This window comes from Dermacentor variabilis, chromosome 1, assembly GCF_050947875.1.
Source record: "Dermacentor variabilis isolate Ectoservices chromosome 1, ASM5094787v1, whole genome shotgun sequence".
NCBI classification, from domain to species: domain Eukaryota; kingdom Metazoa; phylum Arthropoda; class Arachnida; order Ixodida; family Ixodidae; genus Dermacentor; species Dermacentor variabilis.
In genome coordinates, this window is record NC_134568.1 from 44,563,148 (window position 1) to 44,577,593 (window position 14,446).

At 46.6% G+C, this 14,446-nt stretch overlaps 1 protein-coding gene across 1 annotated transcript in view; it reads left to right on the forward strand.

Moving 5' to 3' along the window:
• Positions 1-3,514: 3,514 nt before the first annotated feature.
• Positions 3,515-14,446, forward strand: part of LOC142576785 (nose resistant to fluoxetine protein 6-like) — a 132,982-nt gene continuing 122,050 nt past the window's right edge. The window contains exon 1 of the mRNA XM_075687049.1: positions 3,515-4,412. Within this exon, the coding sequence (XP_075543164.1) occupies positions 4,046-4,412 (367 nt within the window). The 5' untranslated portion in view covers positions 3,515-4,045. The remainder of the gene's footprint in view (positions 4,413-14,446) is intronic.

The window sequence follows — 14,446 nt, forward strand, 5'->3', positions numbered from 1 at the left end:
CCTTCCAACCATCTCGCCTGATTGCCAGAAGGAGGACCACGTGCCTCTTTCTGTCACATGATGTTGTCTTATCATGCTTGTCTTCCATCAGATTGTACGTACAACTACAGCAAGATTTCTGATTCTCCCATGGTGCTTGGTTGGTTGGATGGTTAGGGAGTTTACTACATGTGGTGTTGGTGCTTGACTGAGCCTTGGCAGTCGAACTTGGTACTTCGCTCAGCCATAGATGCAGCCACAGGCTCAGCAACATTCAGCCACAAGCGACAGTACCAAGCATTCGGACGAAGGCAGAAATCTCATCCCTAGCTCTCAAACAACTCTCTCTCCTCCTGCTGTACGAAGCATACAGCGACCACGCTAATCTCCACACTGATGGTAAGACCAACATGGATAGCACTGCGGTATTAGTTATTTTTCTTGCAAAAATCACCATTGTAATGTTTCAGACATCCTACAAGAGAATACAGATAGCTGCGGAGCTTCACGCTGTTCGCAGCGCATGCACTTCGTATGATTCGAGAACTTTCCGAAAGATGCAGTGCCTTCAGTGATTTCAAGGCAGGCCTACAATGTTTGCCTTCCGCCTTACACCGTAGAACCTACGAACAACTAGTTCGAAAAACCCGAGATCTCCTTCATTATCTCGTCAAATAACGATACGATGAAACTTTTCAGCTGCTTCCAAGCCACTGAGGCATGATGGGGAAAGGGCATGCCGATGAAGCAGCTACATCTGCTGGCTTGCGACAACCCATCCAGCTGTCAAGAACAGATACAGAAATTTTGCGTGCTTCCCAATTATGTCAGGCAACCCTATAGAACCCACCAAGTTTCAAGCTCACACGTCTGCATGTCCTTGACCCATCTATTCGACTCCATCCTCCATGTGGTCCATGCCAAACTGAGATAACAGTACCTTGCTAACTGTGGCTTGGCGTCCCTTTCCCAAATTAATTTCCTTTCCACATCGGACTGGACAACATTGCTGCATGTGATGTTTGTGGGAACTAGAAAACTAGCCAATGGGGGGAGGGGGGTGTTCTTTCTCGTGACAGCGCATACATGTACATACTCGCCATTGCGTTGGCTCGTCTCGGCAACTCGATGCTTTAGGAGCCCACAATCCTCGAATGCCGACCTCTACGATCGTCACACGTGGAGTTGAAGGAGCTATTGAAGTTTCTACGTTCGAGTGGCCTATGAGAGAGACTTCCATACCCCCAGGCGCCTTCCGCGCATTTGCCGATTTTCTCCGCTATTCATTGCATCTTGCTTTCTCTTCTTAAGCATCCCCAGTTTAGGGTAGCAGTCTAGAAGCTTCTCTAAGAATTAACATCCCAGCCTTTCCCATCTCATTTCTTTGCATCTCTCTCTCAGCAAGGACACTAATCACAATAAAAGGAGACAAGCGCAACTAGGCACAACCATAGCATTGCGCAAAAATCCCTGTGGGTCATTTTGTCTCGAGTACAAAAATCCTTTGTGGTTTTCTGCATTAATCATTTTCGAAACTTTTTATTGGACAGTCTTTTACCATAAGGTGTGCATTTTGCTGTATATTCCTCGTGGGGTAACGGGCAGCAAACAGAACACACAAGAAAAGGAGATGAGTGTAGTGCCGTTGTCCATCCCTTTTTCTTTTGTATTCTGTTTGGTACCCATGACACCCCGATGATTAAGGTAACTGTTAGGAAGAAGCCAGCGGTTACAGTGACATAACTTTTGGGGACATTAAAATGGTTCTAGTTGAGTGGACAGAGTACGGAAAGTTAGTTCCTGTTTTCTATTTCATATAATTTCCAAAAGTAAAAGCCAGTTTAGCAAAAATAATTTGTTAGGTACAACGAAGACGTGAACTTTTGATGTAACCGTAAAGTTACTTTTCCCATCTTGTTCAGAAGCAATGAGCAGACGTGTAGACATACGGAAAACAAATAAAAAGGCTGGTAACGCGGAACGCATCGGCTAGCTCATTATTCATTTTCAGGGGGAAACGGCGCTAGCGTTGAGGATGTAGCAAAGGTGCATAAAACTGTGATATGTTACCCTGTGTAAAGTCATTGCATGTGTCTTTACTATATGACCTCGTATTTAGTGACGCTCCCGCTTGAAATAAAGTTAACGTGACTAGTTGTGAGCACTGTGGAGCATGATTTGCCGGCACCAGTACGCCACACGGGCGAAACAAAAAAACAATACACAAATTATCGGAGAGATGTCTGGTAATGATGCTCCACGCGGTTCATACAGTGTGTGGTGCATGGATACCTAAGTCCGTTCCTTCGCTCAGGCGATAAGTCGTGCTGTCATATCACGGCGCCAACACACCTTGCCGGAAGGCCACCTGCACGCGCTGAAGCGCTGAGGATCACACCGAGTTTAAGCAGTCTCTGATCTGCTTAACCTAGCGACACCGTCTGGCGTCTCCTGCCACCGGCCTGCATGACGTAAAGAATTGTGAATACTCAGTTGCGATAGGGTTGCTTACTGAAAAGACATCCATGATTTTTTTTTAAGGTGCAAGAAGTATCAGAAAGGCACATGCTCTTCCGACGTATTCCGGGTGTACCCGTTTGCGTGCTATCATTTGCTACATCAGTGTTGTTTATAATTATAGGCTCAGTCTCATTAAGAAGTTACCGATGTGGGAAAGTTGGTGAAAATGATACAGTGGACGTCCTGTGTACCGATGCGTTGCGTTAAGTGTAGATCATCATGCAGAAAAGAACACACCGCTAAGTTTCCTGAAATTTTTTTTCACTACGGTTTAACTTGTATAAACAAACAGGGATGCAAATGCTTCTTTAAAAAAATCGTGGCGTACTTTTTTCTTTCTTCCTTCAACAACAAGCGACTAATACGAAAAAAGGCAATGCATCCCACCGACCGAACTTAGTTTTACATCAAAGCGAAAAATGCGTGATCAGTGCGAACGTTTCTGAGGTCCTTGCTGGGCGACCGTTTGATGCGCTGCCTCTTTAACAATCTTTAGACCTCGAAAGCGCTGACAGCATGAAATGATGATGTGAAATGAGGTGCACACGATCTGTGCGGGGGTCCTCTTCGAACTAAGCACCTGCAGGTAAAAACCGGGCGATGTCTCTGAATTGGCAATAATCCAGGTCTCCGGACTTCACGACCTCTTGAAAAGTGCATGACACGTCATAATACAACCAATTCAAGCTGTTGTGCAGGAAGAAGGAAGAGTAATCGATCGACGACAGGCAACAGACGCTTTTTTGTGGCCGCTGCATGGTGACGTTGGATTTTATATCGGAGTTTATTTTGTGTGGTGCTCCAACAGCTCTTCCTCCGTCAGGCTGGTGGCATCCGTATTATTCCGTCAGCCAGGCGGGCGTAGGACCTTTCTGAACAGCCATCAAATGTGGGTGAACACGGTACGCTCTGCGTATAGAGTGAGATTGCGCGAACGCTATATATCTCCAACATCACTTATACCGTTCCTTCTAAATGTCCTCTCTCTTTTCCGTATATGACTCGGAAAGCCACCACATTCCGAAAGCGCGTGTCGACGCGAGGGTGACGGGGAAAGTAGGAAAGGGCACGATCGCACAAAAGCGAACGTCTTGGAAAAAAAATATGCAAGCCGGCGGGGAAGAGGGGCGAATCGTTGTCGCAAGGAGGTGGGCGGTCCGGAGTATCTCCCCATCGCCGTGACCGCGCGTCAACCTTCTTATTCTTTCTGCAAGGTTATAAGAGAGGTATCCCGCTCGCTAGGCACGTGAGTGTGTGAGTGTGTGTGCGTGTCTGTGCGTGCGTGTGAATTAATGCGTGGCATTGCTGCCAGGACGAGTAAGTAAGCGAGTAATCGGAGCGATTGGTCGTAACTTTGCGCCTCGCACTCGTCCCTGACACGAGCCCGGTCGTTTGTAGTCGTCGAGCGCGGAACGTACGGGTGCAGTCTCGTGTTGGACAAACGCGGGCGCGCACTGACCCTCGCCTGCCTACCCCCTTCCAGTCGTTGGAGTTGCACCTAATCCCCAAGTCGACGCCGACAGCGCGTCGCAGCTCGCTAGGTGACATGCGTTTCCGAAAAAGAAGCACTTGCTCGAACCCCAGTAGATCATGCGGAGCGCTGAAGGCAGGGGTCGTAATCCTGTTGATGTTTGTTGTGCGCTCCACCCACTGCCTCGACCCACCCGGTGACCTTGCTGAGACGGACGAAGTTCTCCCGGCGGAGTCCGTGGTCGTGGTTCAGACCATTGCCAGCCCGACGTCAGAGCCCAGTTTCATGGACAAGCTGAAGCGCTGGATCGGCAAGCAGATCGACGAATCCTCGCCGGCACTCACGCGCAAGCTCCTTACAGCCGACGTCTCACCGCAGTGCAGCATCGGCCTCCTGAAGATGGTGCGGGGTCTGCGCAACCTAGAGCCATGGGCACTGCGACGTGAGTACACTGTTACGAATTCTCATGCTTCTCTCGTGCCTGAATTCTCGCTTACAGTCTGCGCTCTGTCGTGCGAGAAACCTCTGTGCCATTCACCTAGGCCACGCAAACAGCGAAGCTAATCGACTGACACGCACAAACTAGAACTCTGCACTTTTCATTTTTTTGTTCCCCGTTCCTCTTTTGGGTTATTTAATTTTCTGGAATTTTTTCTTTGTCGAGAAAAATAACCGATGGCATATGACTGGGGACACAATCCGACAATAAGCGTTTCTATTTACTATTAGGCTTTGAGCGCTTATTGCAGGGCTTACAAAGCGTACGATAAAGTTTGAATTGATAATATTCTTCTCTACTCAACAATATTTTCTATACAGACACCACAGCGCTTGGAGACATGAGCCAAGCTATTCGGTTGAGACACTCAGTTCCGTGTCTTGATTGAAATGCCTGGTTTATGTCACTTTTGTCCACTGTGTGTTGATTGCGTGTATCAGTTCGTATTTTGTCCGAATAGACGACATGTCATGTAACTAGTCTATCCCCCCCCCCTACCACATCCCCAAAAACAATAACAAAAAAACGCCACCCTCTCAATTAACGTTGATTGACCTAAATTGCATATGCACACTTAAATCGAAAAAAAAACTGTGGCATAATTAGAAGCAACGCGACAGCAAGATACATTTTCAATTCATCACTTTCTAGCTTTAAAGTGCACTTACATATAAATGCCAGCACACTGTAGATAGGAACGAAACTTCAGCTTTATGAGGAAGGCTGTCATCTGGAAGTATACAGGACATGATCCCATTGACAGTATTTTGTAAATGTGCTGTAGTTACAGAATACAAATATTATGCTTCTCAAAGTCACCCTGCGCTTATGTAGTAAGTGTTTTGAGTGCGATTCACACGAGCAGCCGGATTGCTGATTCTGTGACGTGGCTTAGCTGCACCGAATCGCGCTGCTAGCAGCTTGTCTGAGGCGTTCTTGTAGGCATCGCAATTCGGTGGCATTGAGCCCCGTAATGATTGTACGCGGACGGAATCGGCAATCCAATCTGTCGTGTGAATTGAGCTTAAAAAGGTGACACTTTGAAAATCCTCAAGTGGTCCAAGTTAATCGACAGCATCCGACTGCAGCGTGCCTCTGAGTGACACTATAAAAGCTCAGTTGAGGCGTTCAACCTAATCAGCCAGGCAGACACGTTCACCTAGTTTATTGGTACGACTCATGGCAACTGGCTGAGAAGCAACCGCGACAGCCGAAAAAAAAACCTTGTTCTATGCCATGCCTGACCTACTTCTTATTGCACTACGATTTTTTGTAATGAGCTGCCTTGACACATGCGAAGAATGAAAGTCGTAGCGTAAATATTCCGGAAATCTTCTTTATGTTATTATTTTCGAACTGGATGCAATCGAGGACGTCAAGTTTGTCGCAAAGCTGACAAGAAACCTCATAAGCGTATGCGGCGTATTGAAGAAAGCAAAGGTGCGGAAAAATGGCATAACTCAGATAAAAATAAACATCCTTTATCAAATGACATCACAATACATTACATTTGTCGAAACACAGTTGTTTAAACAAGTGGACAAAACTTGTGGCAAGATTTATGCTCATTTATGCGTAGCTGCTCGTAAAGTGCTATTCAGATCATGTTCTTATCACTGTTCATGCCACGGTCAAAATGATTATATTGTTATTAGGGTAAGCTATGCAAACTAGAAAAACTACACTACGCCAGAAAGACAGAAATTAGCAGCTCGTAAGTCGTGTGTCTGTGGAAAAATTGTCATCGGATGCATATGTCTTTTGCTGCTGTGCAGAAATATTACAACAAACTTTCGGATCATTCACAGAAGCCTTGCAAGAACGATAGTTGTAATCAACGAGACACGGAAGCCCAGATTTTTTTTTTAAAGACGAAAAGAAACGAGCGGTAACAATTTTGTGTTGGCTGCTGAGACGTAACCATCTGGAGCTTATGTAATTTTAGCCTGGAAATTTCAACATGGAGACGTGGCCAACTTGCCGGGTTGAACCTTCGTCCAGTGGTGCTTGTAACTGTTATTTCCACTATGCATGATCTTTTATGAACGACAGCACTCCACGATAAGAAGCTTGCACTCAGAGCAGCAACATCTCGTATAAACAAACGACCACCTTGCACCCCAGTCATGTTGCCGTCTGGTGCTATCAACCGTAGGGCAATTATTCTGCATGTAGATTTTTTGTCAGTTTCAGTGCTCGATAATATCGTAGGCCTGTAAGGTTGTTGTGTTTAGAAAAAGTTTATGTAAACAAGAGACGATACGAACACTGAGTCACAATCATGGCACAATTCCACTAAGACGATAACATATACAAGTAACGAAGGATTGTACGCACAGCACGTTCTCAAAGTAGTGTTCGAGTCCATACTCACTAACATATAACAACACAGACCCACGGAAAAGCACAGTTACACATAAACTAATTGTCACATGTATAAAATGATGTACAGTGTACACAATGGTTATGTACAATGATGATATGACAGAGACACTTTACATAATTTTGAAGGGATGCTACGAGATGTGTATATACAAAAATAATCATGCATAAGAGAGCACGCACACACAGAAGTTACAGGCACCTACATTGCGCGCCGTTGTCAGATGGGAAGAGGACTTGGCACCCGGAGGTGCCGCATCCCAGAGCTTACATCTACTCATCAACCCAACATCACCCAATACATTGACCCCAGCGCTCCCCCTCTACCCGGGCTGACTGGGCGGGGGGCTTTGGTTCGGGCCAACGGTCCTTCCCGGACAAGGGGGCTGTTGTGGTGCAGCACAACTGAGTTACTGCACTGAACACACAAACAGCCATGTCGCTCTTACAGGACACAAGCCTGACTGATCCTCGGACTGCCTTGACGCAAAAGAGGTCAAGGCATGCAACCATGGAGACCACGAAAGCTATCCGCGGAGCAGCGCGATCACACGATGGTGCGCCACGACCGGTTCCGGCACTGGGTTCCACTGAGCCAAACAAAATCCCGTTGATCGAGTAGCACACACGGCCGAGTCGAGCGACCTTAGGAGCATGCATCATAACTTAATGGAGATCTTTGCACCTGACTCATAAAAAATCACGGCAGGACGAGCCCACACTTCAAAAAACTTGTCGCCGAAGCGATGCCGCTCCCGGGTGAGACGGAACCAGACCTCCTTCCGTGCTTTCGCAAGCCCTTCGTGAAGGCCCGGCGCCCGTGCCCCGTAAATTGCATCACAGTGTGCCAACCAAACATGGTATGAGCACTCGGCGAGAAGAAGCACGAAATGGTTGATCGCCTGGTTAGGCAAGGGGTGCAAAAGTTGAACCGTCTGGTATGAAACACCTTCGGAGCTTAAAGAGACTAGCAATTCTTCGGAGAAGAACTGCAGGAAGCAAAGATTGCGGAAATATATGAACCGAGTCCTCACAACCGCCTCAAAAAGAGCACACTGCATGAGCCGGGACGGCTGTGAAGCGCCTGCAACTCAACGGCAAGCGTGCACCTTCGTGCCAGGTGGCACCCGCGCAGCAGAAAATTGTACGACCAGCAACCGGCGCATTGGGGCAAGTAGATTTTCGAACTACGCATAACCAGGCCGTTCGTGTGACGCAAGAAATTCCCTGAACTAATGAATACGTACAAAAATCGTAAACTACGACTTACACACTACATATAAACATGATATCTCTCGGATTGTAACTTGAATATACGAGAAAAGAGAATTATGTTACGCGAAAGCTCAAACAAACCCCTTTTCGAGCGTTTCCTCAATGCACAGACCGGTCACGGCGTCCGCCATTTGCGCATGCCGGCGCGTAAGTATCTCAGAGTCCACGGAGCGGCGCGCCCGCTTCCTTGAAATACTTCCAGATGGCGCTCGCCTCCGCCGCATCGCGGCCCATGCCAGAGGGCGCGTTCGCCGCATAGCGGCATAGCCTAGAGTTCGTGCATAGCGGCATAGCGTTCGCCGCAAGCCTTTCCCGATAAACATTCCGGTTGCATATGCTGCAGTTGCCGGGAAGAAGCAGTAAGGGATCTATGAATTATGTCGCGTACCACTCCTAATGCGAAGCTTAAGCGTGCTACAAATTTCTTTTCGCCAAGATACAGTCTTATTTTGCAAGTTTCACTTTCAAGCGAAACGACGTACCGTGTCATAAACCCCATACGAAGAAACCGCAGCGTGGCTACCCGGAGTATAGTCCTCCTATTACCAGCGCACTGATTTGTTAGTTAAGCCTGAAACATCGTTATCATTATGTTTTTAGGCTTTCTATTCATTACTGGCAACATCGTTTGAGTTTGTCTCCCATCTATGTGCGCCTTCTTCTACTTTTTCCACTGCAAATGCTGCACTGTATCTTTATCGTCTTCGCGGACCTTTCTAAATGTTTTGACAAAAGAACAAGATTGTTCAGAACCTTTCTCGCTTCATAAAGCGTGCCACCTGCACTACATTCAGCGCCACTTCGAAATTCTTATTTTCTACGGCGTGCTGATCGACCGGCTCACAGTGGACGTAGACTCCGAGAAAGCACGTTGACCGCCCGGTGTTCACAACCACGCGAAGTGAACAGACAAGGAAGCCGAGAAAACAATAGGTGAATTACCTTTTAATTTAAATGTCGAAATAACAAGGGAAAAGTATGTGAAACTGCACTTAAATTTATACAACATAGCACTGGTTCAATGGGGCCTGAGGAAACATCACCCGCATTAGGTATGGGATGCTTTGTCATTGAACTATGTACCGCGGTGGCCGTTCTGCGGTCCACCTCATTGGGCATGTGTACTGGATCTAGCCCGGGAAGTGTTAGCCAATTTTACTCGAGGCCGTGTTGGCAATATTTAAACTACTGACGCCACCAAGTAATCTCCCGTAGGTTACCTCATGGCATCGAGGTTGCCGAAGTTGAGCCTCTCGCCATAGCGTCTGCTAGGTAGGTAAAGTTGTCTATTCCCTCCATCTAGTTGTGATTAACAAGAAGTCGAGCCCATCGGCTATGCTTATTCTTTTGGCTTATTGCACAGCGAGCGTCTTCAACTGGGCAGCCTTGATCTCATGGTGTAGTAGCGTAGGAGGGTTTGTTGGCCAGTTGCCTGCTTCTAGGCCCACGAACTATGTCTCACCTGAGTTGTGTCCCACCTGCGACAAGCTGTCTCAATACTCGTTGCTGGGGTAGTTGGTTCATATTATTCCTAAAATTAAGGCGCAACCAAAGGCGGAAAAAAGCTTTAGGACAGGAAACAGCGTCACTTGCTACTAGCTTAGTGAAAGTAGACGCGGTCACATATATAGGAGAAGGTTGCCATGTGCGCACATACCTTTGCATACGATACCCAAACGAACTTTGCATTGTTATACAATCATACAATGCAGAAAGTGGCTTTTCCGTGGCCATGTGCGCTCGCACGTGCGCACATGGCACACCATCTCCTTTAAATGTGACATCGTCTTCTTTCAATAAGCTAGTTGCAAGTAACGCTCTTTCCTATGCTAAAGCTTTTTTTCAACCTCTAGTTGCGGGTTAACTTTGATAGTCAAGTTGTCTTTTCGTCCACTCTCACTTCCCCTTTCCTTATTATTTGTACATTTCAATTAAAGAGAACAGTTAACTTGCGCTATGCATTCCCTGGATTCAATATGTGTCGGTGTAACTATTATGTAGCTAGTGGCTGGTGCTATTACCAGTTTTCAGTGCAAGGCACCAATGTAACGTACACGTTGAGAGAAAGAGTATGCGGTTGCGTGGCGCCCTTTGATTCTTAGCGGGCGAAGTTGCATTGTCGTTTGATGAGCGCATATGCTGATGGCTGCTCTTGAGTCTGAGAACTTGATGTTAAATACAGCCCTTTTGGGCAGAGTAGGAAAATCGGTATGCTGTGAACAAAGCCATTCAGTATTTCAGCCGTGCACGATGAACGCTTGCAGCTTAGCTTGCCGAAGCTGAATAGCGCATGGCGACATTTATTTATTAGACGCTTGGGATAAAGTCCTCTCCAATTTGTGCCCGATGCCCGACCAAGACTGTATACACTATTATAGGAATGAAAGGAAGGCATCGTCTTTCGTGTGGCCGTATTTTTGGCAGCAGGTGCATCGCCTTCCCAGGATAAAGAAAACTCCAACGTTCCACCTCACTCAGAAAATTGTCTTCGTCATATTCATCATTATCGTCATCATCGTCGTCCTCTTCGTCGGCGTAATTTCTATCCACTGCAGCGCGGCCTCTCTCTATCCCAGCGAAAGCCGATTCTCCCTCCCATGGATAAGGTGACTCCGTCATATGCCCGCAAAATTCCTGCTTTCGTCACCTTACCTAATTCTCTGCCGTCTTCAACTGTATTCATCTTCCCTCGGTGACCATTCTGCAGCTCAAAATTTCCACCAGTTACGCCTTACATGGCCTGGCCAGCTTCCATCCTTTTTTTCACCTAAAGGGAAATATCGATTTCCGCCGTTTGCAACAACGAGTACTTCGCATTCGCTTTGGAAAAAGAAGCAAGCATTCCATTCAAGCATGATACTGAATTAAACTAGTAGCGGCATTCTAGTACTTTGCGAAATAGGAGCGGGAACGAGTGTGCTCTTTGGCTGGATAACGGAATCGCTTGTTGAATCAACCTACGATGCAGACACCAGCTCATCTATCATTGCCACTATCCACGTCAGGCTAAACTGCAACTGTGCAGTTCCGTTCAGCGCTCAGCGGCTACCAATATGCTTTAAAGGTATGCAATCAGCAGCCCCCACCAGTACTAACCTATGGGGCTCGAACACGAAAGACTAACGATCAAGCGTCGGAAGAAGCTAAGCACCTTGCAGCGAGCGACAGATCGAAAAATGACAATTGTAACCTTACGAGAGTGCAAAATGTGTTCTATGGATTAGTCAGCAAAGGGGGTAGCCAATACTTTAGTTGAGATTAACATGAAGAAAGGATAGTCGGACAGGCCTTGTAGTGGGTAAAGCTCATAAATGGTTCGCTATTAGAGTCAGAGAGTCGGTGCAGAGATAAGGAAGGCGCAGTTGAGGATGGCAGAGCTGCTGATAAGATTAAGAAATAAGGATTAAGTGATGAGATCAGGGCATTTGCAGGCATAGCAAGGAATTGGCTGATGTAAGCTCGGGGTACTTGGAGAGCACTTGCAGAAGCCGTTGTCTTGCAATAAACATAAAATATGATGGTTGTGATGACGATTATCACACACCGCCAGACGCGTATTTAGCGCTAGTATAACACAAGCACGCGCGTGGCTCATTGGTGTGTAGGTTAAATTACTTCTCCGTAACTAGCTTTCGCTTCTTACCTGAAAAACAAGGTATAAATTGCGTGCATTAAAGTACTCTTGCAGGTTAAAGTGAAAGCACACCCTCCGTGAAAACAAGATAAACTATACGAGCATGAATATTTCTAAGCAGTGGCGACATCGTCTCGCACCCGTAGAAGTCCTAGGGCTAGAAAGCTCTGGACGGTGAGCACAAGAGTTGCCTTGTTCCTCCACGACTCTCGAGCAATGTGGACGACACTGGAGGCCAACTACGACAGCATGGGTTCAGCTGTGGCCATACGGGCAGCGGCTTCGTTTGAACGTAGACGTTATATGTTTTAAACTTTGGATGCCTACAGCGATGCTGGACTCCTAGTACCTCACAAGAAGTTAATGTACGCATAGCAAAAATTAAAAAGGACTATATGTGATCTAAGAGCTTGGTAAACAGCAACGCACACGCTAAAACAACGCACGCGCTAGTGTGCATTCGGCCATAGGATCTGGAATAAAACCCGCCAGAAGTATATTCATCATTGCCACTGTTATTCTAGTGCGTCATGTTGCGTGTTGCTAAGTTGCTTATAAAATCTAGAGCGTGCTACTAGCTCGCATTCTCCCCTCGTGGCTACTACCGCCTTAATACATTGTTGCCAAACTGCACGATCATTGGGAGCGGCTCAAGTCGTAACAAAACAGGGACCGAAATATCAAAGCATTGCGATCGTACGTGCTGTATGTCAGTGGCCCGCTACATTTACAAATTCTAGGTCGAGCACCGGGAGTGGGTACAATTTTCTATTACGAACAATTTAGCGTAACAGGGTTTTGTGAGTACAGGCCCATATTGTAACGTTTCTTCTCCTCAGGATTTAAAATCATTCCTGATGCCATTGCCGTCCTATGAACGCTGTAACCACCATCGTCATCGTTCTGCCGTCGTGATCCACAGCCTCGTGTCACACGTGCAGAACTGCTTGACGTACATAAAAAGGGCGGTGACTCCGATAGCACTCTGCAGAACCCCAAAACGTGCAGTATAACTAGCTGCCTGCGAAATGCTTCGCCTAATATTGATTCCCATAGTGCGTGTGATCTGCATATTTCTTTCTTTTCTTCGACAGCAGTTAATAGCTCGCAATTCGGTTGACTGTCTCCGTTCGTCTATCGTTTACGTTAGGCGACATCCCCGGTACAGCTGTCGTCCGCTTTATCATGTGCTCGTCAGGCAAGCTCCTCATCGTTACTCGATTATACTTGAACGTCACAAGGTAAACACGTAGAAACTTTTCTGCCACATGCTTCCATGTGTTGCTCATCAGAATAATGCTCAGGTTACCATAGATGCCGCGACGTCCACGTGCTTCTGGCACGGAGGCCAAAGGCCTAGCCGTAGGTGCTGAGCAGAGCAGTCAGGCAGAGCCAGTTTCTATAGCTAGCTGTATAATGCCATCATAGGATGCGTTGAGCTAGTGACGCAGGCATCCGTAGGGCTCAAACGGGTCCGCAAGGTCATTAGAAGGGCCTGGATCATTTACGCATTTCCCCAGCCCGTGATAGGGTAGCCAGCTGGTCTGAGAACTGGCTGATCTTCTTGTCTTTCCGTCTATTCCTGCTTCTTTCTCCTTCTAAGCACGTGGTAGCCAACCGGTACTTAGATTGGCTAACGTCCCTGTCTCTCCCTCCTTTTTATCTCCTTCCTTGTTGAAAATCAGTATGCGCGAGAACTGGGCTTTCGCTAAGCCCACACGTACTCCTTCAATTATAGTGTTTAACAAATCAAACCAACTCACCCTCCATTGCCTGCAGGGACGCTATATACTAAAGGTGCAGCCGCGCACAGCAGCGTAGGGAAGAACCACGCGATCCTATCGTGTGGTTTTATCTAACGGCATACTGACGTCATCTGTTAACTCGTGACGTGCGTGACGTGCGTCAACGTGCGTGATCAGTTTTGCAACTTACTAAAATATATGGAAGATCGACTGCAACTACAGCTAACGCGCACGCTTTGACCCTTCGCCAACTTAGGCAACAGCGCTTCGGTTCGATGCGGCATAACCTGATTTGCAAGAACACACTGACGCAAGCATACCGATAACCACGATGGCATGCAAGATAATTGGGAGCTTCCCCGAAGCAGGAACTCGCACAGCGTGGTAGGCTTATTTACAATTCCTTCCAGGCAGTCGGACTATCAGCGATTCGAGGAAAGATTGGTTAGGGCTCCGGAGAAGTAGCAGTGGATATCCGAAAAGAAACTCTGTTCCGTGAAAGAAGCCTGCAGACTCACTAACGATGCTACCTTAGTATTGTGTACAAAGTATTCGACAATGCATACTGTTTACGAACGCAATACAGAGGCTGTGAAAAATTGCCGACGCTACTGATTTTACTTGAAGTTCGTAAGATGAGTGTATTTATTGTATGCAGGAAAATACGTAAGAAGACATCCGAATTTGCAAGTTCTCAGGTTTCATACCAATTTCTTCTTGTTTTCCAGAATTTAAGCAGCCATGTCGGCTACAAACATTCTTTCATTAGTCGACTTCCGTATTTATTTATTTATTTATTTGTTTATTTATTTATTTACTTATTATGCCCACAGGGCCAAACGTCATTACAGAGGGGCGTTGTTGCAGCAGTAAAAAAATATATTGTGTGCAGTAAGATGGCTTCGTTATACAATGTTAGGTAAGCAATTCTTAAAATCTTT